Below are 27,988 nucleotides of genomic sequence, written 5' to 3' on the forward strand. Positions count from 1 at the left end.
TCTGACTTCCTGCACAAGGCAGGCCACAGAACCCCACCCATCCAATTTTAAAACAACCCCTAACCCAGGACCGAGTTATTGAAATCCTCAAAATTGGTTTGAAGACCTCAAGCTGCAGAGAAACCACCAGCAAGCGACTCGTGCCCCACGCTGCAGGAGAAGGCGAAAAACCTCCAGGGCTCCTGCCAATCCGCCCTGGAGGAAAATTCCTTCCCGACCCCAAATATGGCGATCTGCCTGGTTGTGTTTTGGTTCAAACCTTAACAGACGTAAGGTTAATGAAAACAACCTGCATGAGAAGAGCATCAAAACTGATCAATAAATAACCAGCACAGTCCATACACTCTCTGTATAATGCTGCTAACAAATATGGCTTAGATGTTCAAGATGCACAGAACTCCCCACACCTGGGTCCATCCCTAGACAGCTTGTGAGGATATATTTAGGTGCTGAATAATTGCAGATAAACCAATACACCTGGTTACTTTTCAGTGGGAAATCATGTCCATAACTTGCTTTCACAATTATGACCCTCAGATGGGTATTTATCTACACTGGACCTCAAGGAAATGTCCCTAAGTTATGCTTCTATTTAGAGCCAACATTCCCATAGGAACCAGCAAGGATTCCCTTTGCTAAGAGCAATGCTAACTCCATGCAAGTTTCTAGAAGGCCACTTACCACTCTGGCAGCATTATCTGACACTGAATGGGACTGAGGGCCCTCAGACCTCCCCTTAACAGGAAAGTGGAGGGTGGTTTGGACCCAATCACATATGAGCAGGCCACAATTCTAAGGGTAAAAGCAGAAATGTATTGCAAGATAGGAGCAAGGTGCATTGGCAGAGCCATGCATAGGCAGCCCAGCACTGAAACAAGTTAGGATCAAGAGACATTAGCAAAGTTGTAATGGGGGGTAGTGCAGGGAGAGAACCAGGCCGGGAACAGAATGAGGGGAGGTGACGATTGTGGGGCACTGGCACATCGGTGTGGGGGGAACCTTACAGAGAACCTGCCTACACTAAACCTCATTTTCTTGAGCGCAGTTTGTAGTTTAAGTGACTACAGCGTGGCACAACCCTCCCTCTTTTACCCCTACTACATATATATTTTTTAAAACTGTTATATAACCTTTTTCCAGTCAGACTCATTCCTACCTGCTCCCCTGTGCATCAGAGCTTACCAGTTTGCTGCATTTTCATCAGCAAAACAAAAACAGAAATACACTATTATGGGAAATGGCTCTGCTAAGATGGAACGTAATAGTAGTACGACTTTTAAAGTACCGCATATCCCGCTCTCCTAGGAAGAATTCCTTCCAACCTCACTCTAAAAAGACATTTTCCCAGTAGTAATTTCACAAGCACTCAGGATTGCTCTGTCACTGTGCTGCAAGTTCTTTGCAAAGGCAATGTTTTCCGACAACAACTGCCTGTCATGGAGAGCAGAGCACAAAGCTTTGTTTTTCTTCATATGATGGGAACTAAGAGGGAGAGAAAGGAATGTTGCTTTAGCTCTGGGAGTTTTGGGCATTGGGTGTTTCTTGGAATGCAGCATTGCTACCACTGCACCCGTGCAAAATGTTCTCCCACAAAAGAGCTGAAATTTATTTAAAAAAACCCAAAAGTTAGTCTACTTTGCCCGGGGCTACTTGATGTAAAACTGAAATCAGACAACAGACCAGCCTCCAAAATCAGTACCTCACTATTCCACTGTGCACTGTACTTGTCTGACTAAAACCAATTCATTATCACAGAATACAGCCAGGCTTAAAGCATCAAATAAAAACTCTGGTCCCTCTCACTCCAAATTCCAGTTCTCTGTAATGCTCCACCTCCCCTGGCTTTATTGAAAGTTTCATCCTTTTAAACTTCATCCTCACACAGGAAGGCAGGTCAACATCTTAAGGAGGGCATTCAGCTTCAGCTGATCTTTTACATATACCCTTCTGTACTGTGGCCGTTGGACCGTTCAGTTGAGTCTTGGATGCTGCTTTGCTGTTCCCTAGTGCAATGGCTCTCACACTAGGACCACTGCTTGTTCAGGGAAAGCCCCTGGAGGGCTGGGCCGGTTTGTTTACCTGCCGTGTCCGCAGTTCGGCCGATCGTGGCTCTCACTGGCCGCAGTTTGCCACTCCATGCCAATGGGGGCTGCAGGAAGCGGCACAGGCCGAGGGATGTGCTGGTCGCTGCTTCCTGCCACCCCCATTGGCCTGGAGCGGCGAACTGCAGCCAGTGGGAGCTGCAATCAGCTGAACCTGCGGATGCGGCAGGTAAACAAACCGGCCTGGCCCGACAGGGGCTTTCCCTGAACAAGCAGTGGCCCTTGTTTGAGAACCACTGTACTAGTGCAATGTGGACTTCACAGCCCGGGACATTAGTGCAGCTACTCCTGCAGAGATCCTTTGCGGATGAGCCAGTCTGTTAAGTTCACCGCTGTGAATGGCACTTCAAATTGGGATCAGGAGAATGTTATTTTACCCTGATGTCATTTTCTCCCATTCCTGGGTGGGGCAGCACCCCAGTGCACCAATGGCAGAATGGCCACCTCTTCAAACCTCCTTTTCCTCTGCCTAAATATTCCAAGCCTGGACATCATAACTCTCCTACTCCCTTACACCCTCTGTTGGATCTACACTAGGTATTACATTCTGTACCTCAAAACAGCACCCTGGAACCCCCATATTCAACACTGTCATATAACTATGATATATTCTGTACAAAGTATGCCTTGCGAGCTATTATTTTAAAAGTCTTGATCTGTTGAACATTAATATCCTATTGGATTATACATGCTATCACTGTATGGAAATTTATGATGTTTTGCTATGTGTGTGTTACTGACATATGCTGGAGGTTGGGAACACCCACAACCAATCCTTCAGATACAACAGTGGAGCAGCCAGACACGCTGATGGCCCACTGAAGGGAATCCACACTCCCAAGGACCATCCCAGGATCTGTATACAGTGGAGACTTCTCAGAGATAGCAAGGAGACAATGGAGACTGCTTGACTCACGTCAAAGCAAAGGGTCTTTCCAGCAAGCTGGAAGAAACTACAAAAGAGGGAAAGTGACGTCATTACTTGGCCTCACTTTCCCCCCACAACTCAACGTCTGGAAACACATCTGGAGGACAAAGTCTGACAAAGGGAAGGTGGTCCTGGGCTGGAGATGAGTTCCAGCCTGTGTACTGAAGATCTGTGACCAGCTTGTACTAACAGGGTGTGATACCACTTGAGTCAAATCCTGTCTAGTATATAGACCTTACACTTTGAATTGATTTTATTTCTCAAGTAACCAACTTTGATCTCTACGCTCACTACTTACAATCATTTAAAATCAATCTTTCTGTAGTTAATAAATCTGTTTTATATTGTACCTAAAACAGAGCGTTTTGACTGAAGTGCTTGGGAAATCTGCTCAGGTTACAAAAGCTGGTGTACAATCACTTTCCTTTGTAGAAGTGATGAACTTAATGAACTTACACTGCTCAGGCTTCTGACAAGGGCAGGACAGTACAGCCCTGGGGTGCAAGGCTGGGGAGCTGGGGGGAACTGGCTGTCGCCTCTCTGTTGTTGGTTCACGAGTATTCATGTAACTCAGTTGAGTGTGTCCCTGTCTGTGTAAGTGAAGCACCTGCCAGAGGTTTGTGGCTTAGCAACATCATCACAGTGTGACAGGAAGCCCAGGGTAGCGGGACACAATCCAGGTTGCTCCCTGTGAAGACATGTCACACTAGGAGTCAAACTTTATCAGCTTTCTGTCTGGTCTTCCTATGGGTCTTCCTATTATTCTTTATCATCTGTATCTCAGTCTCTCTCAGCATGCTCAGCGTTGTCCAACACAGAGGAAGGCACAATTCCCTTGCCAAATAATTCAGTCTGTGCAGCACCTCGCACATTTTGGACACTACTATAATAGAAGTAACACAAATAATAAATAAATAATAATAATTTGAAAATGGTTCATTGGCTATATCTAGTCTTGGAAGGAATGGATTTTTTTTTTAACATTGGTAAATATGTGTAAACATTGATTTCACCATAAACACCCAAACGGGAGAAAAAATATTTCCATTGCTAATAACTGAAATCTACAGAACTTGCTTGAGTACCTATTAGAGACTCTTACATAATTGTCTGACACTCCCACAACTTTATGCCACTGAAAATGTAAATAGAAAAAATAAGTAAAAATGCTTAAAATCAAACGTAGATATTATCTGTTAAAATAATCAAAAATAAAAAATGAATTTGGCCAAGCCTATTTACAGCTGTGCTTCCCTTACGGCCCTTGCCCAGGATGCTTTGATATGCAGACAACATAGCAAGATATTAATATCTGAGCAGAGAGATTAGATGCAAAACTAACTTATGCTATACTATTAAAATGTTTCCGGTTTCAGCCAAATTAGCTGCTTATTATCAACATTGTTGTCTATTCGGAAGAGAGTAGGGGCTAAAAATTTAAATAAATGAGAACAGAGGGTTATAGAAGATTTAAAATAGACTGCGGTTTGGCACTGTGAAACAACACATGTGCTTGCTTATAAGATGAACTGCATCAAGGTTTGATTGGAAGAAATACTCAGCATAACCTGCCCCTCTCCCCCACCCCCACTTCTATCACTGGACTTATTGATCATACTACTCACATGATGGGAATAAAAATAGCTGGGGAATAGACATATTTTATTCCTGCTATCTGTATATTTCTGGTCTATTTTATATACCCACATATCATATATTCTCATACGTGCTTTATAAATGCTCATGCATTGTGTGTATTTACACATATATATTTGTTCACACAAAGTATACGTGAGCATTTAGACACATCGATAACACTTATTTGGTTTGATTTTAACAAAGAACACAGCAGAACCCTTTTTTTAGGGACATGAACAGCATTCTGATAAAATAAGGTTTGGGTATAAGAGGGTTAAAGTTAGCAGGTACATGGCTTAATTTCACATACAAGTTTCTTATCACAGGGATTTGGACAAACAGGCTTTGGCTTTACAGTTCAGGCTCTAGAAGCCTACAAAACCTGCGGAAGGACGCCCTCAAACATGCACAGCCTGGAGTGCTACTTACAGAGAATCAGCCAGAGCCACCCTTCATTTCCAGCTACAGTGAAGCCTGGCCATTAGCTAATGCCCCAAATTCTTGCAGTCATTCCTCGGTGTCGCACACCTGAACTCAACCCGCCCCCCAACTCAGGCCAGCGGTTAACAAAACCTAGCAGTAGAGGAAGGCTGAACATATCTTTTCCCTCTCCTAGGCCTGCTCTACCGCTCAGGAACGCTGAAAGGAATGCAATTTATTATTTTTTAAAGGCACATAGCAGCTGTGATTCTCACTAAAGAACAGAGTGGAGCCAGTAGAAGCAGCACCCTCTCCTGGCAAAAATGCCGCTTGTTTCCAAGGTTTGTCTCTATACGCACTAGCAAAAACAAAAAAAGGCTGTCCTTTTCAGCTGGCCCGAGCTTGGCAGATGAGTCACAGCAGTGAAGAGACAACGCCACCAACATTCACTGGGAGGAAGCCAGTGAAATGCCTAGCAACCTCCGCTGCTTGCCGCTGGCGAGAGCGAGCCTGTGTTTGTGTCTGTCTCTCTCACTCGCTGGGAGAGGGAGTGTGAGGAGCGGGCCTCTTCTAAGCAGTTTCCTGGAGGAAGGATGCTTTGTTTTCCGATTTACAAAATTCCAAAGCAAGCCACCAGAAAAGCAGAATGCCCCTTCCCCTCCCCGAGCCATGCAGCCTGTCCATCTTCTGCTGACAACAGGTATTTCATGGAGGAATTATACAATGGCAGGGGTAAAGCCTCTTCTTGCATTGAACTTCCCAGTGTCTACCATGCGGGTATATCGGCACCGTGGGAGCATTGGCAACTGCTGCAGTTAAGGCTGTAGAAGTGTTTCCATTCTAACCTTCATTTTTAGTCACTTCTCAGAACCCCAAAACTCTCTCTTCCCACCCTCTTCACCCAGCCAGCAAGGAGACGCATGGTACGTCTACATTGCAACTGGACTGGCTAGCCTGGGCCAGCTGACTTGGGCTTGCAGTGCTTGGGGTAAGGGGCTTTTTAATCGTGGGGTAGACATTTGGGCTTAGCTGCAGCCCAAGCTCCTGGACCCTCCCACCTTGCAGAGTCCTAGGCCTTGGCTACACTGGCGCTTTACAGCGCTGCAACTTTCTGGCTCAGGGGTCTGAAAAAACCACCCCCCTGAGCACTGCAAGATACAGCGCTGTAAAGCGCCAGTGTAAACAGTGCCGCAGCACTGGGAGCGCGGCTCCCAGTGCTGCAAGCTAAACCTCATGAGGATGTGGAGTACGTGCAGCGCTGCGAGAGCTCTCTCCCAGCGCTGGTGCTGCAACCACACTCACACTTCAAAGCGCTGCCATGGCAACGCTTTGAAGTTTCAAGTGTAGCCATACCCCTAGACTCCAGCCCAAGTGCGAATGTCTACACTGCAATTCAACAGCCCTTTAACTCAAGGCAGCTGGCATGGGCCAGTCATGGGTTTTTAACTGCAGTGTAGACATACCCTCACGAGCTCTAGATTTTATTACTATTCATAACTTATTCATATTAACTATAGGGAGACAGTGTGTTTAAGTGATAGAGCACAGGACTGGGACTCAGGTGACATGGCTCTGCCACTGGCCCCCTGATGACCTGGAATAAGTCACTTCATCATTCTTTAGGCCTCAGTTTCCTCATCTGTAAAACAGGGATAATGACACTCTCCTCCTTTATAAAGTGCTTTGAGAGCTGCTAGTGAAAAGTACTATGTAAGACACAGATACTATTATTACTTGTATCACAGTTCTGCTTAGAGGCCTCAGTGAAGATCAGATCAGTACTGTGCTAGGAGCTGTACACACATGTAGTAAGAGACAGTCCCTGCCCCAAAGAGCTTATAATCCAGTCAGGACAAAGGAGCAAGGGTGGGAAACCCTTTGCAGGTCTGCAGTTCAGGTAACTTGTCTTTTGGAACAGCTCTTGTTCTACTCAAACTAAGCTCTCCAAAAGCCCCTGCTGCATCTGGAAACCTATGTGTGTCCCTGACAAACAATGCACCTAACATTTCCAGTGGCACGTCCTGATTTCTGAGCGCCCCACTTCGTTCTAACCGATTTGGGGCATGGAGGAGCTAATGGAAGGTCTATCAAAATTCTCCCATGCAAAACCGAACACAATTCAACCTCTTACTTTCTTTACAAAGGTGCGTGGAGGCTCTTCAACAAATCTGTGCGCCCTTTTCAGGGTAACTAAGGCAGAATAGGGACATGCCAGTCTCACTTGCTAAAGTTTTCAGCTGAGTCTTTGAAATGCTGGCCGAGGACACCGGGGCTAACCCTTCTTCTTCTTCTAAGAAGCGTCATGGGATCTCTACTGCCCAAGCAGAAGAGACAGGGCTCATCCAAACCCACCCACGCACACTTGGACAGTAAACTGAATCATACCCCAGAACAGAGGGCTAAGTTGATTCTTTCAAGATTTGAACATGTCATTCAAAGAGCTTTAGGCATTTCAAACCGGAGGCTTAGGTGCTCTCAGCTGTCTTCTTGAGTGGTACAACCACCAAGCAGAGGAAGGCCAAGGAGAAGAACAAGATGCCAGCACAGACCCCTGTGCAGCAGTGAACTTGCCATAACGGGGTTTATATACGAGACATCAGTGACGCAGAGCTCGTGTGAATTTTACCCACAGAGTGTGAGTGGCAAAGCTGGGAACAACGTTTAGGTTCCCCAGGTCACTGGGCAATGCTCTAACTGATAGATCATCCTGCCCAACAATGAAGGTAAACACCACGTGACTGCTATTAGCTGTGGTCTATCTGCATCACAGCAATATATCTGAGGCGATGCTAGAGAGAATTGTTGACAGATTCTCACTTTCCCCTATGCTGTTTACAATTACTTCTTAGAAACTCGAAAACAAAAATGTCTTTCTCTCCCTCCCCCATCTGTCGATTTCTCGTTGGCAAACGTCGACAGCATTTTTCTTCCCGTCTGGGTTTTTTCATACTTTTCGGGTTGTTGTTTGTTTTTGTATTTTTAATTGAGCACAAGCCAATGTGGCAATAGCCTCTTTGTTTTTCTCCTTACTTGCCAAACATACTAGCAGCCATGCCCTCACCTCCTTTCTGGGAACAGGGTTCCCCAGTGAATTTCAATTAAGAGGATCTTTCAAGCGTACTTCATTTTCCTCTCCTTTTCCCCTTCCCTCACCTTGTTTAAAAACATTTAAAATATATATGTAAAATATTAATATATGGAGATACACCTATCTAATAGAACTGGAAGAGACCCTGATAGGTCATGGAGTCCAAGCCCCCTGCTTTCACTAGCAGGACCAAGTACTGATTTTGCCCCAGACCTCTAAGCGGCCCCCTCAAGGATTGAACTCACAACCCTGGGTTTAACAGGCCAATGCTCAAACCACTGAGCTATGCCCCACTAAAGAGGACTTAAACCTCCTCTTCCCCTACAGTGCTATGAATCCAAACATGACAGCACTGGGATAGTACTGCAAGAAAATTAATGCGTGAAACTAAGTGCTTTGGTTTCACTATCCAAGTTGAGCACCAAACTTTGCCTCAGTTTCCTCATCTGTAAAATGGGAATAATGATACTGACCTCCTTTGTGAAGCTGTTTTGAGACCAAGGGATGGAAAGCATCATAAAAGAGCTAGGTGTTACTATTATAATTGATACTCAATAGGTTATAAATTATAGATGTCTGGCCCAGATCATGAGAACAAGGCGTGTGTGTCTGAAGATAAGAATGAGTCTGATAGAAATCATTCCATTGAACTCAGCAATGCCATCTTCTCAGGCTTTTTGGGGAGCATCATCAGATCTTTTAACAGACAGATGTACTACAACCTAGTTAGATTCTGGCAAAGAAGAATTCTTTAGCCTAAAAATCAGAGTTTGTCATCAATGACCTTGTGCAGTTTGAGGTAGGTCAGGCTAGAGGCCTGGAGCTCTGTCACTTGCTTTACCTTGACCATCACTCTGACATTCCCTCTTCTCAGAGAGGTAAGAGACAGAACAACATTTGCCAGGGAGTCACTTAATTCCCTAAAGCTAGGACCATCCATGCCGCCAGTTTCCCTGGTAATCCAACATTTAAAGGTACTGAAGCCATGGTCCTCACTCAAGAACATAACCTGCTGCCAGCCAGATAGCGGACAGGGTCTGTACACCCCACTGCAAGACGATATTCTACCTCTGTGCTTAGAAAGGCAGAAATTTAGCATCTGAATTTCTCACAGTAATTAACATATTTATCCTCCCAAGACCCCTTTGCTACTATCCCCATTTTACAGACAGGGAACAGGGCCACAGGGTAGATTAAGAGATGTGTCCAAGGTCATGTGGCAAGTCTGTGGCAGGGTTAGGACTTTAAGTCAAGTCTCTGGAGTCTCAGCTCGGGGTTTTATGTAACAGTCCCTCCCAGGATGCATCAGGACCTTGTCCAGGTGGTAAAGGAAATCCACAAGGAAAGGTGTAACATATTTCACTGCACACTGCAGACTCCCTGAACCAGATCCAGTTCTCATTCACGTCAAGGGGCAGGGCCCTAGTGTTCCTTTGATAACCCAGCATGTTGTGGGTCAAATATTCTCCCACTCGGGAAGCAAGCAGCTACAGCTGACTTGATTTTAAAGGCTCTCATAAGAACATAAGAGCGGACATACTGGGTCAGACCAAAGGTCCATTTAGCCCAGGATCCTGTCTACCAACAGTGGCCAATGACAGGCACCCCAGAGGGAATGAACAGAACAGGGAATCATTAAGTGATCCATCCCGTCGCCCATTCCCAGCTTCTGGAAAACAGACGCTAGAGACACCATCCCTGCCCATCCTGGCTAATAGCCTTTAAGGAACCTATCCTCCATGAATTTGCCTTGATCCTTTTTGAACTCTGTTATAGTCTTGGCCTTCATAACATCCTCTGGCAAAGAGTTCCACAGACTGACTGTGTGTTGTGTGATGAAATACTTCGTTTTGTTGTTTTAAACCTGCTGCCTATTAATTTCATTTAGTGATGCCTAGTTTATGTGTTATCACAAGGAGTAAACAACAGTTCTCTATTTACTTTCTCCACACCAAAAATGAATTTATAGTCCTCTATCCTTGCCCCCCTTAGTCATCTCTTTTCCAAGTGGAAAAGTCCCAGTCTTATTAATCTCTCCTCGTACGGCAGCCATTCCAAACCCCTAATAATCTTTGATGTCCTTTTCTGAAGCTTTTCCAATTCCAATATATCTTTGTTGAGATGGGGCGACCACATCTCCACAAAGTATTCAAGATGTGGGCGTAGGATGGATTTATACAGAGGCAATATGATATTTTCTGTCTTATTATCTACCATAACCCTTTCTTAAATGATTCCCAACAATCGGTTCGCTTTTTTGCCTGTCGCTGCACATTGAGTGGATGTTTCAGAGAACTGTCCACAATGACTCCAAGATCTCGCTCTTGAATAGCAACAGCTAATTTAGATCCCATCACTTGATACGTATAGTTGGGATTATGTTTTCCAATGTGCATTACTTTGTATTTATAAACACTGAATTTCATCTGCCATTTTGTTGCCCAGTCATCCCGTTTTGAGACCTCCTTTTGTAGCTCTTCGGAATCTGCTTGGGACTAAACTATCTTGAGTAGTTTTGTATCATCTGCACATTTTGCCATCTCACTGTTTACCCCTTTTTCCAGATCATTTATGAATGTGTTGAATCGGACTGGTCCCAGTACAGGGCACTAGAGGACACCACTATTGACCTCTCTTCGTTCTCAAACCACAGCACTCCCCTACTTCTTGTTTGATCACCATGAACATGTAACTCACAGTCCATCCCAACTATGACCTGTCTGAGCAGGAAACACCCAGACTGCCTTACCTGCACACTGAAACCAGCCTCATCTGTAGAGGGTGGGGGGGGGAAGGCACCAGGAGGCGCTGGGAGGTTCCCGAGATCATCTCCAGGAAGTGGTGGTGGCGGTGGTGGCAGAGGGAAATCTACAACAGATAATCACAGGATTTAGGCTTAAGATGGTGCAAACGAGCCAACAAAGTTAACCACACAGGGAGCAGGGAATGAGGCCAGCGGTTAGAGCAGGACCCTGGGCAGTCAGGATTCTTGGGTTCTATTCCCAGCCGTTCCACTGACTCATTGTGTGACCTTGAACAAATCATTTAACTGATACGTGCCTCAGTTTCCCCTGGCTGCCAAAGGAAGTTAACATCATCCACCTATTTCACAGGGGGCTTATGAGGGTTAATCAATGTTTGTAAATTGTTCTGAAATCTTTGGATCCAAGGCTTGAGGAGCCACTTGCCAGCTCTTCTTCATCTCTACTGCAGTGAACCCAGAAATGCCTTAACCCCTTAGTATCAAAGGGGTAGCCATGTTAGTCTGGATCTGTAAAAGCAGCAAAGAATCCTGTGGCACCTTATAGACTAACAGAGGTTTTGGAGCATGAGCTTTCGCAGGTGAATATCTACTTCGTCAGATGTATTACTGCATGCATCTGACGAATGCATGCATGCATCTGATAATGCATGCATCTGACGAGGTAGGTATTCACCTACGAAAGCTCATGCTCCAAAACCTCTGTTAGTCGATAAGGTGCCACAGGATTCTTTGCTGCTTTAACCCCTTAGGAAAGTCTCAAATACATCCAGGGTGAAAGCTGATATTGGATAGCGAGCCTCTAAAGAAAGCTGTGGTGTTCCTAAATCAATGCTCAGTGGACATACTGCCGCAAATCTACATAAAGAGGGAGATTTGGGGGCCTGGAGGATAGATTTTTTTTTCTTTTTCCCCCCTTTATTTTTTTCAGATGCAAGGACTGTGATGGTCTGTAGAGCACCTAACACAACAGGGCCCTCATTAGGGCTTCTAGGAGCTGCTGTTATACAAGCCACCAATAGAGAACAATACTGCTACGCATTCAGATTACCCTGAGAGAGCTCTTTTTCTGTGCCCCTTATGACACAGACACGTGAAGGATGCAGAATGGTGTATAAGCAGCATGAAAGCCAGGGCACTGAAGGAGATATGATGGGGGGAAATACAGGTTAGTTTAACTCCAGCACTGAATTTAGTTTCCTGGGAGAAAGTTTACTGTAATTCTGGCTGCTTTGGGATAAGGCTCTGTGCTGGCAGCGTTGTACAGAAAGGCTCACTGCTGGCTCTCCTGTGGGCGTGTGTGCGTGGATTAAAACAAAAATATTAGTATTTTAAACAAATAATGCCAGTGTTGATCCAGGGGCTGCTGCTGAGTTTGGTCACTTGCAGACACTGTTTTAGTAAACACAGGCTCCCTTGGTAACAACTGTCCCATGTCCTGATGCCTTGACCAGCAGCTCAATTGTTTATCTTCCAGGTGAGAGCTCTGGGTGCTAACTCCAAGTTGCCAGGAGGCCGGGTTGAAAGCACTTCTCACAAAGCACTTGGAGGGGCTCCTTAACCAGAGAAATGGGGGTGACATTAGCTGGCTACATCCAGAACGCCTCTCCCCCACTTTCGCCTCAATTTGCTTTCACTTTTGAACATCAGCAATGCACACGCTAATGTGTCTAATGCAGGGGAGGCCGCAGGCAAATCGTCAATAGGACATGCAGTGAGCAGGATTCAGGCTACATAAGCAATGCGAGGTGGTGTGGGTGGGGAGTCCTGGGAAGCTTTGGGTCAGGTTCCATTGTTACAGACTCTAGTAGAACCTACAGAGCTGACCAGACATCTCATGCAGTCTGGTATCCTGTCTCAGAGAGGGGCCAGTGCCAGCTGTTTCGGAGAAAAGAGCAAAAACTCCTAGTGTACAATTATGGATCAACGCTTCCCTGACGGTAGTTTCTTCCTAACCCCATGCAGTCAGTGATGGCTTACACCTTGAAGCACGAGGGTTTGTATCCGTTATAAATTGCTATTCTAAAACAACAGAGCTGGGAATGTTCTTATTATGCATAGAAATGTCTAATCCTAAATCTTAGACTGTTCAGTATCATGAAGCAGTGTGTTCCACAGGTTATTTACGTATTATGTAAAATCATTTCTTTGTATCAGTGTTAAGTGTGTTGTTTTAAAACTGCATCATGTGCCCCCTTTATATTGATCTCAGGAATAACTTTCATGGTGTCAGAGATCGGGGGGGGGGGGGAGGAATCATGTTGCATTGATCTTCTGTTAGCAGTAGCTGGATATGCCTATTACCTGTATCACTGAAGCACCTACGTAACTGAACCAAGGATCTGTTCCTCCCTGTCCTAGGTGCTGGACAAGTAAAGGATGGTCCCCAAGACCTTCCGGTGGGTTTGGGCAATGGTGAACCTTGATTCTTCCTGTGTCTTCACTTTCCTGCATTACATAACTATGATCAGATTACAGCTCGAGATCTTGTTCTATGTTTGTACAGCTCCAAGCACAACAGGGCCCTGCTCCACGATAAGCAGTCCTATGCAATACAGTAATACAAATAAATAATTATGACTATATTCAGAGGGAGAACTTCCCTCTTCCTGGACACTTTTACACCTTCTTTGTACATAACCTTGTGGCCCCAAAAATAAGGATCAGACATACCAAGGGCTTGATACTTATTCTAGCTCAGCCCACAGGATATCTCCCAGTGCTTAACCTATCTGGTGCCCCATGCATAGCTTCTGCTCCACCAACATGGCACACCCTGGTGTGCACCAGGCAAGGACTCACCCTGCCAAGGCCGAAGTTTGCAAAGAAGCAGAATATAGGGCCAGACTGCCTTGGATCTTGTGTCAGAAGGGGCACAATCCACACCGGGACAACACTACAGTCTGTGTCAGGGGTTGATCCCATGTTCATTTAACACCAGTGTCCATTCTGGTCTGGGGGCACTTGCAGCTTGCTACACAGATTCACTGCAGCATATCCTTAGCTGGTGTAAACTGACAATGGAGGTATGACAGTTTATACTGGCTGAGGATCTGCCCCATAGATTTTAAGCCCAGAAAGGTCCATTATGACCACTCACAGTCTGATTTTCTACTTGATACAAGGACCAGAGAAAGTCACCGAGGGATTTCTGTATTGAGCCCAGCACTCCTGGTTGATAGCAATGCCGTCTCTTTCTCCCAGTGTCGACACAGTTTCCGTCAACACTTTTCTATGAGAAATCTCTTAGGATTCCCGAGAATTTTGCAGAAATCTTTTCCTTGCACTCCCATGTAATTCAGACACCGGAGTGGAGTGCACCCCTCTCGGTCTCTCTTCTGTCACACCACTCATAGAATTGCTCTTCTTTGGCTTTAGACCATGCTACATGCCTCTTAGCTCCCACTTCTAGCTCTGACACCGATTCTCTACAAACCCGCCGCCTGCAGTTTAGTTTATAATGAATTCCAGCCCAAACCTCTTCCCAAACTCGGCTGATCTGCCTGCAGAACCTGTCTCTTCCAAGCCCAAGAGCTTTTCCCCAGACAGCCACTCTCACCTGCCTTTTCTCCCTTGGAGTTAAGGAACCACACTGTCAGCTTCTCACTGCTGGGTTCCACCTGCTGCTAACTGTGCGAGTCACCGTATGGCACTCTGTTATACCAAAGCATCATCTCCATTCTATTTCCAGACGTGACAAAGCAAAGTGCACTGAAATCATGCCCACGTCTCTCCCTCTGCGTAATATGCAGACACGCACCGTGTGTTTATTCTCCTCTCTTTCAACCTCCACCAAGCTCCTCTCTTTCTTGCCCCCCACAGGGCTGAAGGAGCTGTCAGCAGCAGTTGCCAGACAGGCCCGATCCTGTGATATCTCAACGGCCATACCCTGGCAAAGAGCCCTGGTGCTTAAAGCGTTGCTATGTCTGCACAGAGGGGATAACTGGGGCAGAAAAGAGCTAAGTGACTGGCTCAAGATTACACTGGAAATCTATGGCAGAGCCAGGAAAACTCCATCCGGTGCTTTACCCACAAGCCTACCCTCGGTACCTGAATCATCATTCATCATGATGACAAAAGGCTTCTTTATATACACCTCCTGGCTTTATTTCAGATCCCTGACAGCCAGCCACAAAGCCTTACCCTTATTGCTAGGCTCGGAAGGATTAGGTTTGCATCGGTAAATGTTGGTAAACATTGATTTCGCTGTACACACGCACACCAACAAAAAAAGGTTTCCATCCACCTTCATCAACATTTACAGAGAGGCAAAGTAAGAAAAACACTGCTGGAGAACTTAAAGAGAATTTGATTTAAGAAGATTTACTTTGTATATTTTGACATGTGATGTTAATCCCTCCACACCACATAATTTCATGGCACTGAAAAAATAGACAAAAATTGAAGATAAAATTGCTTAAAAAGCAAACATTGATCTCTATCAAAATTTGACAACATTTAAATCAAATTCTGCCTAGCAGGGCCGGCTCCAGGCACCAGCGCAGCAAGCAGGTGCTTGGAGCAGCCAACGGAGAGGGGCGGCACGTTTGGCTCTTCAGCGGTGGGTCCCTCAGTCCCTCTTGGAGGGAAGGATCTGCCGCCGAACTACAAAGTGGCAGCATTAGAGCTGCCACCGAATTGCCGATCGTGGCTTTTTTTTCCTCCTCCTTCTTTTTTCGCCACTTGGGGCGGCAAAAGCATTGGAGCCAGCTCTGCTGTCAAGCCTACTAATTGCCATGGAAGTAATTCTGTATGTTTCAGTAAAATAGGCTTTTTTTCTTTTCTAGTAAGTTTCGATATTTCATTAGCGTCTTTGCCAAACATAAATCCAAAGAATACACACCTATACAAGAAAGGGGGCCTTAAAACTTCCTGGGAATATTTGGATTTTTGCCACAGGGTACGCAAAGACCCCAAAGTGGGTGCCCAGTTAGCATACCAGACTCCTCTCTCACTCACAGCCCATCCCTGCAAACACAGTGAATCCTAGTGGGTGCTGATGGCTGTAAACACTGTGCTTGGCTATGAGCATTTGCAGGATCAGGCCTATAAAATCTGCTCCAGTGTTTTCAAGGGGAATCTGTTTGCCAATTGGGAAGTGAAGTGCATCAAAGCAAATGGCCTCCACTGACTAACACAACTGTTACTGGGAGATTCTAGACCTGGGAAGGAATCATAGGTTGGTAATTTCCAGACACATGTAGAGGTCTGCTGCCTGGCCAGAACAGATTATTTGAAAAATCAAAACAAAACATCTTTTCTGGAACAAGCAATAACTTAAATGAAATAAATCAACCAGCAAAACAAGATTCATGCTTGTGTGCCCAGATCACTGACTGACATCAGAAAGCTACAGGATTAGATGTTCTTCATTACTCTCCTATTATCATGAGTACTTCTAATTCTGAAGTCGGTTTAGTGCTGGTTAGAAATATCCAGAGAAAAAACCTCTTCTGTTTATTCTCAGAACAGAAAGACCAAGGGCAATGGCAGAACAAAATTGCTCCCTACTGGCTCCTCCCGCCCCCTCCTCATGTGCTTCAGCTCTGAACGGATGATATCTAAGGATGAGAATGAGGGGATAATGCAGGCTCCAGTGCCAAGTCCTTAGCCTCTGCCAAAAAGGTCAAACAAAGGGCTAATTAGTGGCAGTTTGTTATGGTGGTTTTTATAATTGTGGCATATTGAAAACTGTACTGGAAATTGCAAGCTATCAGAGAGAGAGAGAGAGAGTGTTTTCCTGGTCCTGTCTGCAGGCTAACGGACTCTGTGGGGAAGCAAGCAATTAGAGTCAGTCTGGAAACAGCCAGATTAAAGCAAGGTGGGGAAAATTGTGCCTCCTTGTTTTAGGGAGCAGTCTGCTTTGTCTCTCTCTGATTTAGGGTTCTTGTGTACTATTGTTCTGAATTCTAAAAAATAAATCTGTGCTACTTTGCAACCTTTCAGCAAGAGTATTGTATGTTATTATCTAACTTCTCTCTGTGTACACCACGAACATAACAGGAACGTGCTCACTTACACACTAGCCCTGGCACCCCTAATTCATTTAATATCAGCCAGAGAACCTTCCGAGTACTTACTCTTGACCACTACTAACCTCTCTCTCTCTCTCTCTCTCTCTCTCTCAAACACACACACACAGACACAATTATTCTATAGTAACAGTCCCAAAGCACTGCACTATTGCAATGTACTACAGTATTATTAACGACAAACCCCACAGCTTACAGTAGTGACACTGCAGAGTTTTTATATACGCATTGTCCTGGATTTGAATCAGTGACCTTCCGGTGTGAATTTGTACCCTATTTTCAATCCTATGAGCCATCAAGTTTCCAGTATAAACAAGTCATAGGATCACTGGCCCTTTGAAGGGAAGATGGGCCAGCCACACCTGTGCCATAATTAATTAACTGCTTCCCAGGGCTAAGATGGTCAGGTGATAACTTAATGGACCTTGGGCCTTATAGAAGGACAGAGACCAGCCTGCAGTTGGAACCACAGGGAGTGGGAAGGCTCCGGTGGAAGGCACTGAGCCAGGGTTTGCAAGAAGTGGGGCACTCCCAGGGAACCTGCTTTGGGGCTGAGAGCTCTATAATAGCTCAAGGACAAACTCTCAAATGTAGCCTGGATAGGGCCTGGGAACAGGGCTCAGAGGATGGGCTGAAGAGAATCCCTGAGGGGCAGAAGAAATCTTTATTGTTAGGACTCTGTAGTTTGGACTCTTGCTACCCTGGAAGAGATTAGGTTTGTTTGGGACTTGGTCAGAGCCACTTTTCCAGCACAGATGGGGGCATGGAGATGCATGACACCCTCCCACCTCAGAAAGGAACCTGAGACGGGGAGCACGAATAGTGCCACATTCACCCAGTAGGGTGCGCTGCAGGGAGGTCATGCCTTATGACAAAACATTTATCTACAGAATTTTTGTTGCTGCTGCTGTTTTTTAATGTATGTTATTTGACCAGGTGAGGTGTTTAAGAAACCAAAATAGCATTTTTTTTCCAGGAGCACTGCAGAAAGAAATCGACAAACAGTCATTTGAGCCCACATTTATATATTCAGAACAGTCACATGACTGCATATTATTTGCATGATCTATCTAAACATGCTAATTCAGCCTGTGATTACTACGTCTAACTAACATGCCTGCCAGAGTCACTCTTTAGACTGCCATGCTCTTTACCAGCTGTTAATCTTCCCATGTTAACGACGTTTGCTAATCACTGTATTAATAAGCAGCTAAAAACAACTGGCTAATTTCACTCTCAGCATTTAAAAAAGGAACACTGACTCTGTCAGATAGTTGCACTAAAAATTTACTGCACCACCTGTTAGCTGAAATATTGTTTTTATGGATTTACATTGTAGTAAAAGGTCACTGGCTGTTTAAAACTTAAGCAGTTTTAATTAATCTAAAAGTCTCTTAACTGTACAAAAAGGAAGCTCAGAACAAACAGCAGCAGGGACTCTAATTAAAAGGGCCAATTCATCTAATTTTATTTGGGGTTAATTATTCAGGATTCACTCTCTGATGTGTATGGAATAGCAATTAGTAATTTTAGTGGTTTGAAGAACATTGGAGGTGTAATCAGTTAAAATGAGTGAGTGTTTACAACACAAGATGGTGAATTAGTTTCCCCCAGCTGGAGAACGGGAACATTAGTCCCCTACAGTTCAAGACTATGAATCGCGAGTGTTGGTTAAAATATTCTATTCAAATAAAAAACGCACGTCAACGATCACCTGGTATTTTTGTTTACCGCATGGAAAACCAATGTATAGAGGCACCATGTCCCATATCAGTTTAGCCCTCCACTTTTGAAACTTCATTACCACCACTGCTGACCCAGCTACCAGAAAAACAATTCTCCTCTTCCCCCTGCCCCCAGTCCACACACCTATAGTTAGCATGCCTCTGAACCCTTAGGTGGGATTCTGATCTGGTACATTAGTGTAATCCTGGAGTAGCTCCCCTGAAATCACTCCAGATTTACTCTGGTGTAACTGAGGTCAGAATGCAGCCTCCAGTTGCAAAAGCTTCCCCAGGCACAGCTGTCCACCTTTCCTAGATTTTACCTTTAATCAGAACAAAGCAAGAGGCATGATTTGCCTCTCACTTAACAAGACAGGATGCTCCTGTGACGGGTTCCCCCCGGGGTGCCACCTCACTTAAAATATTACTTAAAATCACCACCATCAAATCTCTTTTCCATTTGTGATCGCTGATGCAGGAAACCTCAGGCTCCCAGGCTTATGTTAGACCTCTGCGATTCTCCTCCACACTCCTGGAACAGCAGCAGTTAATACACAGTTAAGCACCAAAGGCTCAGTTCCCCAAAGCATGAAGAAACTCAGCTGACTCCCCAAGCCTCGCTGAGCTGGAAGTCCCATACGGACAAACTCTCTCTTGAAATCCTTGGTCGTTTCATGAGATCCCATCATGAATTAACTCGTGTTTATAGGGCACTTCGAAGACGTCCTACACCAAATGTCAAGTAAAATCACTACCTGTCAAATGGGTGTGCCATCCCCACATGCCCCACTGTGGCCCAGGGCAGTGCTGCAGGTGTGCCCAACCTTAATTCCCCGATTGGGCATCAGTACATCCCCATTATCAGATCTGGACCAGGAGAAGCCAAAACAAAGCTAAACTAATGTCCCCTTTAATGAGGTTTCAGTCCCCCAAACAGTCCATAAGGCCCTCACCCTGGGCCTTCGTTCAGAGCTCGTTCACAGCTTAAAGCCCACAAAACAAGGGCTCCAAGTCTGGTCAGGCTTCTCCAGGAGACCCTGGGCATCCTGGCCTCTGTCCTTAAGCCCCACAGTCTCCTCTCTGGGCCCTTCTAAGGGCATTCTCCTTCCTCCCCTCTGAGCTCTCTAATCCTTAATGGGTGCTAAGCTACATGGGGAACACCAGGTCTCTTCAGCTGCACCTGGTTAATGTCCGGGGTTGGCCAGCCTCAAGCCCTTAAAAGAGACAGACCACCCGTCACATCACCAGCATCTCTGACTTACACTGACAGTAGAAGCCATTATAGTTTCATAGAATTTAAGGCTAAAAAGGACCTTGAGATCATCTAGTCTGAGCCTCTTGTACACTAATCACGGATGCTTCAGAGGAAGGAGGGGAAAAAGAAAGCCAGCAAATATCTTTGGCTAAATGTGCATTGGGGAAAAAGATCCTTCCTGCCCCCTGAAAGTGAGCAGCTTAAGCCCTGAAGCATGAGATTTGAATATAGTCATTGTCGTAAGGCAGAACTGCAAGCGTTATGAGCACACTGAAGTCAAGGCCGGCATTCCTGTGCTCCTCATGGTCCATGAAGGAAGAGGATGAACAGGGGGATCCATAGAGTCACATATTCCTAAGGCCGCCCTGACCATCTAAGCTCTACTTCCACGCACAGAGGCCACAGAATTTCTTCCAGACGTTGACTTAAAGCAGATCATTGCAATACAGAAGAAGGTATCTGTACTCAGCTGAGCATGGATTGTAGATAATATTTCTGATTCAAAACTGCTTTTCTGTATGACTTTGGACAAGACCCTTGACCTATCTGTGTGTCATTTATACTCTCTACAACAGAAATGACTACGTTTATTCACCTGGGCCAAGGGTCTGGTGATCCACAGGTGAACCGCCTACATAAATTCTCTCACAACCAGTCTGACACTGTGGTAACTCAGCTGACTTTGGTGAAGTTACAGCAAATTTATACTCCCGTAAAAAAGAGAAAAGTGCTGTCATCATTATTATTACAGGACAGCTTTATCACATTAGTTTTCTGACCTGCAGTTTAATAGAGCTGAAGGAGAGATAATACAAGAAATATGCTTTCACCTTTTAAAATGTTAAATCAATCCATCTTAAAATACACAGAGGAAGGATGGATGGTCTTGAGGTTAACTCGAGCTCTAGGCTTATTCACTGGTTCTTTCAGAGACTTCCTTTGTGACATTGGACAAGTTATTTAACCTCCTTGTGCTTTAGTTCTCCACCTGTAAAACGGGGACATCCTTCCTTCCTCCCTGCCACCTGGCTGTCCTGTCTATTTACATGGGTAAACTCTTCGAGACAAGGACTGTCCCTTACTCGGGGTCTGAACAGTGCCCAGCACAATGAGGGAGCCTCTGAGTGGTCCTGCAATGCAAACAAGGATATCAGTAATTGTCAAATGTTGAAGACCAACACAAACAGGTCGCCAAGAGGGAGAATTTTCTGCATAAACCATTTGAGGCGGTAAGGGGGAGAATCTCATCACAAAAGCAAATTACTGACTTTGAAAAAAAAATGTACATTGCATTCACATGCATAATCTTCTCTCCTGAATAGAATGAGAGGTACAGGAAGCAACACAACCACAGAGCACTGTTTTGCTCAGACAAAACCAAAATAGGTAATCTATTTGTTTATTGGCTTGTGGTGTTAAATTCATTGTTCACTGCTAAGTGCTCGACAAGAGTTGACACGCATTCATTTATTAGAGAAGGCTGTTGTGACAGAGTTGGGAAAACGAGTTATGCCACTGGATTAAACCTTTAGGGACTGCTAAGCATATAAAATCCATTTATCACCTGGCATAAAAAAAAAAAAAGGCCAAGTCACAATCTGTTTCTTGGCCATTAAGATGGAGGGAGTCAACTTTCTGGCCCTAGGGTAGGGGTGTTTGTGTCAATGAAATTCCACCCTGTTAACATGCACCCCAAAGCCAGGCAGCCTCTTTCTGCTCAGCAATGAAGCACAAAACATTCCACACATCATGCAAAGATAACAGCAGGCTTCCAGAGTTGTTTTTATTGTCAAGAGACTTCCTGAAGAGTTAGATGCGGCAGCTAACCATTTTTAAGATGGCATTATAAGTTCAAACTCTTATTTGCATTTTTTCCTCCCATTACCAAGTTCAATTCCAATCTGCCTTGTTATGGTAAATCAAATGGGTCTTGATGGGCTTAGATCAATCCTCACCAACTAAATATATCACTGTTGCTTAAAATGTTCCTTGCGTGAAGGGTCAACCTTTGCAAAATACTTTTCCTGCATAATCTTCTGCTGGTAGTTTGATACATTAGAACAAAGCCACCAAACTGGAAACACAACAACAGGCAAATAGGCTTTACAGCTCAACCAATCAAAGAGGTGGGAGACCGAGTTTCAAATTGGCTTGTTTAGTTCCTTTCCCCAAGAAGCATTCCAAGTAATACCTATAAACAGCCACATTAAAAGATTAAAGCAGAACATGTGTCTTTATCAGACACACATAGTTTACTGTTTTCAGCTGCAAAAACAGTGACAGCTTCCTTCCTTCTATTGCAATTAGCATCCAATTCTTCATTTTGCTGATAAATGCTACTAGGGAATGGAAAAATTAACTAGATTTTCTTGGGAATATAAAAGAACTTGCTTTTGATTATTTGTCTGTGTGATAGTATAATAATAAATCAAATTACCTCCTAAATACCAGAGGACGTTTTGAGATGAAAAACCCAAATGTGGATAAATAGAAATCTTTTTGTATTTTTTCATCTTTCAAAGTAGATAATTTACTCTGCATTTATGGCTTGTGTGGTGTTGTTTTATGCGTAGACACAAATTCCAAGCAGATTACGCTTACTAGAAACAGCATGTACATTCTAAGTAAATGTGGACTGAATAAAGATATTTGTTATTAGGGCAAATACAAAATGTAGGTGTCTTCAGACGGGGTCCAGTCCATGCACGTGCAGAGATGCTGCACAAGGTCTATGTAGTACTGAAGTGGGACAAAAACCTACAAATGTCTTCTCTGCACAGGGACGAATTTCATTCATAACCCCTAGTCTGAACTTTCCAAAGAAGCATCTGTATTTGCTACATAACTCATCTGCAATGGGACACATCACCCAGAAGGGGTGTTCACCTCCTCCTCTGCCAGTCTGGGTTTGGAGAACTACAAACAGAAACACAAACACAAGACACTGTCCAGAATGCTGGGGAATCTCAGAATATTAGCTGGATGCCAGGGAGGCACAGGGAGTTTCAGTGAATTAGAGATTGAATCTCATTTACACGAGGACACTTTACATCACCCTGGCCGTGTAAGGAGCCTTAAAGTGAGCATGTTAGACAGAGCGATGTAAAAGCGACTTAGTGTCCATGAGAATCAGGAATCAGACTTGCGATGTTAATGATATACAGAGCAAATTTCAAGCAGGAAGAGGCTCAGAATAAGGCTTATTTTGAGGGCATAAGTGGGACTTATATGGTACCTATGTGGTACCCATGCTGGCTTTCACCCTGTATTCCCTATACTAAGCACAGGGATATCATGGCAATGTTAATTACTTGGGTCTGCACTATAAAGCTTTGGGAGCATTTACTTGACCAAGTAGTTCTACTAAAACCAATGGCACTAGGCAGGCAGTAAGATGCTATCTGTCATAAGTCAGAGAATTAGAATCTAGCATTTGTCCAGGCAGCACTGCCATGACTTTAATGGTGACCATTATACTAAATATGTCACATTGGGAGCTGGTCTAAAAATGCCTTTTTTTGTTGTTGTTGCAGAAAATGTATGATTTTGTTATGTCAGTTTTTGGTGAAAATGCCTGGTTTCATCAAAAACAACTTTTAAAACAAAATACCATTTTTGGATTCTGTTTTTCTGATGAGAAAATTCCAACAAAATGAGCATTTTCAGGCAAAATGTCGGTTTTGGATGAAAAGCCCTATTTTGTTGAAAACATATTTTAATCCCCTCCAGTCACATTCTCCTAGAGCTGCTGATGGCTATCTGAAGCAGCATGTACAAATCAGTCCATAATAATCAAGGTGGTGAGTGCTCACCAAAGAAACATACCTGACAGGATGGGAAAAAGAGAGGTCCATTTCCCCTCCTTTCAAATTTCCCTTTGTTCAGGATGCTATAAGAAGGGGACGTTGGAAGGGGACCCCCATTTCCTCTCATCAGCCAGAAGAGGTTCAGTGGAGAAGGAAAAAACTCAATTCTTATTCTACCAGCAGCAGGAAAGGGTGGGGCAGAGGGCAGAGAGGGTGTTGAAACTCATCATGATATTGCTTTGATGATTAAGGATGTTGTTATATATTGAGGCTATATCATGTATTTTGGACATGTGCTAAAACGGGAGCTATCCAAATCTCCCCAAATAGTAGAGGCTTGGCGAGAATGGGACTTATCCCCACACAACTCCAGGTCTTGGTTTCACTAAACCAAACTCAACTGTGAAGAGTTTTGCAAAACCAATCCCCCAAGCTTCACCCATCTCCAATACCAATGCATCATCCTCAATGTGTGCATAGCACGTTGCTACATCAGGTCATCACAAGGTGACCACTTTGAGGCGCCACGAGGGTCCTCAGGAGGCAAAGCTGTTCCCTAGCTGGTTTAAAACAATCATGTTTACTACTTCCCTACAACAGATATGCCCTGGTGAGGACCATCATTGCAGCTTAGATTAAAGAAGAAATATCATGTATTACTGTAACCTTGTCTGCATAGTTATAGTGGGGAATCAAGAATGTACTTGAGACACGAATCTTGAATTTGCCAGTATTCATTCATTCTTGGACCAAGTGCAAAAGAAGCACTTTTACACTGACAGGCCAATTTAGGTTTGACACAGCTTTAAAACCCAGTATCTCGTGATTTACCGGGCCTAGAAATGGATGCTCAAAACAATTTGAAAAACAGGATTCTCACCTTTCAAGTGATATAAAGATTTAGTCTCTACCCTTGGCAGGTCACAAGATATCAAATCACATCCTTGTAACTAAAATCTTGCTTGACAAGATGAACATCTTGAATTCAAATGGATTTAAAGGGCTATTTTGAGATCTGTTCAGGCTAGAAACCAATGCTTTATACAATCTCAGAACTTGGAATCCCAGTTCTCATGGTATAATTAAAGTATTAATCTCTACTCCAGTGATTCTTGAGTCACTGGCTGCTAAAATCATCTGAGAAAGATGGATGCAAACCGGTGCAGTGAGGAGACTGGTCGATCTTTCAAAGCAGTGATCTAGGATTAATGATCAGAAAGAAAAAAATATATATTTTTTATCTTTAATGCTGTATATTTAACATTTAACAAGAGAAATATTAGACAACCATTTAAAGTCTAGGAGGATGCACACCATTTCCAAGTTATTCTTGACTGAAATGTTTAATGTTTCATGTGGTTTAGAAATGGCTTAAATTCCCTGCTGAATTTTTCATGTCCATACACCATTTAGCCTTTATAAAAAGTTTCCCTTCAATTATCTGCTCTGCAGCTTAGGAAGGATTCCTGGCAAAGTTTCTTATACTGATACAATTTTATTTTATTTTTACTTGCAAATGTTTGCCTAAAACAGCTCTATTTGGATATGCCTGCTGCAGTTCCTACCCATGTCGCCATTTGTGCATGTCAGAGAGAAGTCAATTAAAATATTTTTGCACTTCTTCACCGGCCCACCTTAAGATGAGGCAAACATTGGGCTGGATCTTGCTCCCCACTTAGGTAACGTAAAAGAGCTACAAGCTGGAGGAGCAAACCCCTGTGGAATACCTCCAAGCACATGGATTATGCTGTGCCACACACAGAGCCTGAAGAAGGCTCAACGCTGCCTTCTCTCACAGACCCTGGCGCAGGGCATGCGGGCAGGCAAATGGGTGTGATGGGAGCGCTCCTGCGTACCAGCTATTCTCAACTGCAAACAGGCCCTTAGGAGCCACTGCAGCCTAACAGAAGGTCAGACAGCCCCAAGGCTCCACTAGCTTATGTCAGAGGTTAGCCCCAAAATGTAGGGATGCTTAAAGCCGCCTTTGCTCCTCGCCACCTCCCCCCTCTCTACTATTCTTATAGCGTGACTAGTCCAGGATGAATGAAGAATCTGGCCCAAATTCATCCCAGGCGTAATCAATTCCCTTAACTGAATTACACTAGGGATGAATCTGGCTGGGTGTTTGCTAGTCTCACCTTATACCTGGTGGAACAGTTCCTTCTCTGTGTATGGTTTTGGTGAAACTGCATCTCAAATATCGCCATCTGTTCTGAGCATCTCGGTTCCAGCAATGCATCAGCAACTTAGAAGGAGCTTAGAGAAGAAGAAGAAGAATAGGAAGGGAGCAGGAGGGACTGATTTACGGGGGAAAGTTAGAAGAGCAAAATACATACAGCACTGGCCAGCAACCATTAGGGAGAGCATGGGAACTGCTAATCTACAACTGGGGCTGCAAGTGCCAAGCGGGGAATTATTTAGGAGGCTAGAAGGAGACAAAACCCAGGAATAATCGGGTTAATTAAGAAAGGGGAAATGCAGATGAAAATGTCTCCACAGTGAGTTGTATTAGATTATGGAGACGTCTCCCAAGGTGACAGGACGCCCATCAGGTGGGGGTACTTAACACTAGTCTTGAAGAAAGGGCTCATTGGAAAGAATCCTGAATGGTCAGTGAGATGGATGGACCATCCCAATCTCTGTGATTCTGTGACTAGCAAAACAAGCCACTGGAAACCCTTTTTCAAATGACTATATTCCTCCCTGTAAGCTATGTCATTCACCGCTGCAGCACCCTCTGGCATCAGAGGGTGGCGCTGAAAGGGTCTTCATCGCCAGTGCCCCCTGCTGACCACTTCTTTGGCCCTGCATTGGCCTGTCTCTGGCCACGTCTTCTGCAGTCAGGTCATCTCTTTCCATTTCCATTCTGGGCTGATAAAATCCAACTAAAGAACCCACACCTATATCCAAACAGATCTTTCTGCCTCTCACAGACTACATGGCTGTTCACTGTTTTTTGCTCCTACTCCTGGGGGCTGCTTCCAAGGGCTTCTGCCCAGCAAGTTTCCCCCATTGCTTCCCCTTGCTGCAGAGCATGGCAGTTCCTCCCAGGGACCCCTCTGCTCCTTACTTCCCATGTAGGTTCTCTCCAGCCTGCTTTCCCCAGGCACTTTGCAGAGAAAGGGAACTCACCTTGCTCCCTTCTCCTGGGTCTCCCCCTTCACTCAGTTCCCTCTCTACGTAGGCCTCCCTGGGATCACTAACTATAACTGAGTCCAGATCAGGATCATCTGGGGGTTAGCTGCTAGGCCACAAGCCAGGCTGAGCCTGACTCCCCTTAAAGGACTAGCCGGCCAATGATCTTCCCATTTTGGGAGGTGCATCCTAACAAACCTTCCTTAAGATATGGTAGGTGGGAGGACTCAAACTGCCCCATGAACAAAAGTACTTGGCTTTCAGGCACTCAACTCTACTACTAACCAGATCAAACTCGCTTTTCCACAATCAGATTTCCTTGCCATAAGATGCGCCAAAGAGGAAAAGCAACTTTACAAAGACGAAATCTCCTATGTGTGACAGTTATTCCCTTCTGCAAGGTTCCACATTATATTCTCTCCCTCCTGCACTGTTTTAATGATTTGGGTCATTAAACTGCAGTAGAAATGTCATTGCACTCAGCAGAATAACTTTGTGCCATGAGTCCAGCAGAACAATCGCTATGCTGTGTCTGTCGATGTCCGAATAGAAATAAATGTGGGTCCCCTCTGCACATACCGTTATTCACAGAGACACTGGCTCACGAACAGCCTCTCTTTCTAGTGTTCTGGCAAGAATAATATTTGATGAATGGACATTTAATTGGCAATAAAGGGGGCACTAAGTCATGATCACAGAAGCTACGTCCTCCTGGTCCATACAAGTTTTTGTAGGATTGAGTCAAACAGAGAAAAAGAAAAGGCAGAATGATGACAATAAACGCTTTATCAGGCACCGAGGGATACAAATCTCGCATTTTGGAGATTTCTAAAGCATGACACCAAGAAATGCTGTACCTACACGCAGCATGGCCCCAATATATCAGAGGACTTACACACATACTTTGATTTATGCATGCGCTTAAGTCCCATGGAAGTCAATGAGATTTAACGTATTTAAAGTTAAGTACATACTTAAATGCTTTGCTCAATAGAGATGCATGTAAGCATGGACTTTAAATGCTTTGCTGAACCAGGTCCCAAGTGCTATCTATGGTACATAAGAGAGGTTTCTTGATTTTCTTAACATGCAAAGCATC

The 27,988-nt window shown here is 44.4% G+C and overlaps 1 protein-coding gene across 13 annotated transcripts in view; it reads right to left on the reverse strand.

The window, feature by feature from the left end:
- The window catches only part of LPP (LIM domain containing preferred translocation partner in lipoma), a 443,377-nt gene that overhangs the window by 210,511 nt on the left and 204,878 nt on the right, over positions 1-27,988 (reverse strand). For all 13 annotated transcript variants that reach the window (XM_030574715.1, XM_030574714.1, XM_030574721.1 and 10 more), the window contains one exon: positions 10,926-11,044. In XM_030574715.1, coding sequence (XP_030430575.1) covers positions 10,926-11,044 — 119 coding nt within the window. The remainder of the gene's footprint in view (positions 1-10,925; positions 11,045-27,988) is intronic.

The sequence above is a fragment of the Gopherus evgoodei genome, chromosome 9, assembly GCF_007399415.2.
Source record: "Gopherus evgoodei ecotype Sinaloan lineage chromosome 9, rGopEvg1_v1.p, whole genome shotgun sequence".
Taxonomy (NCBI): Eukaryota; Metazoa; Chordata; order Testudines; family Testudinidae; genus Gopherus; species Gopherus evgoodei.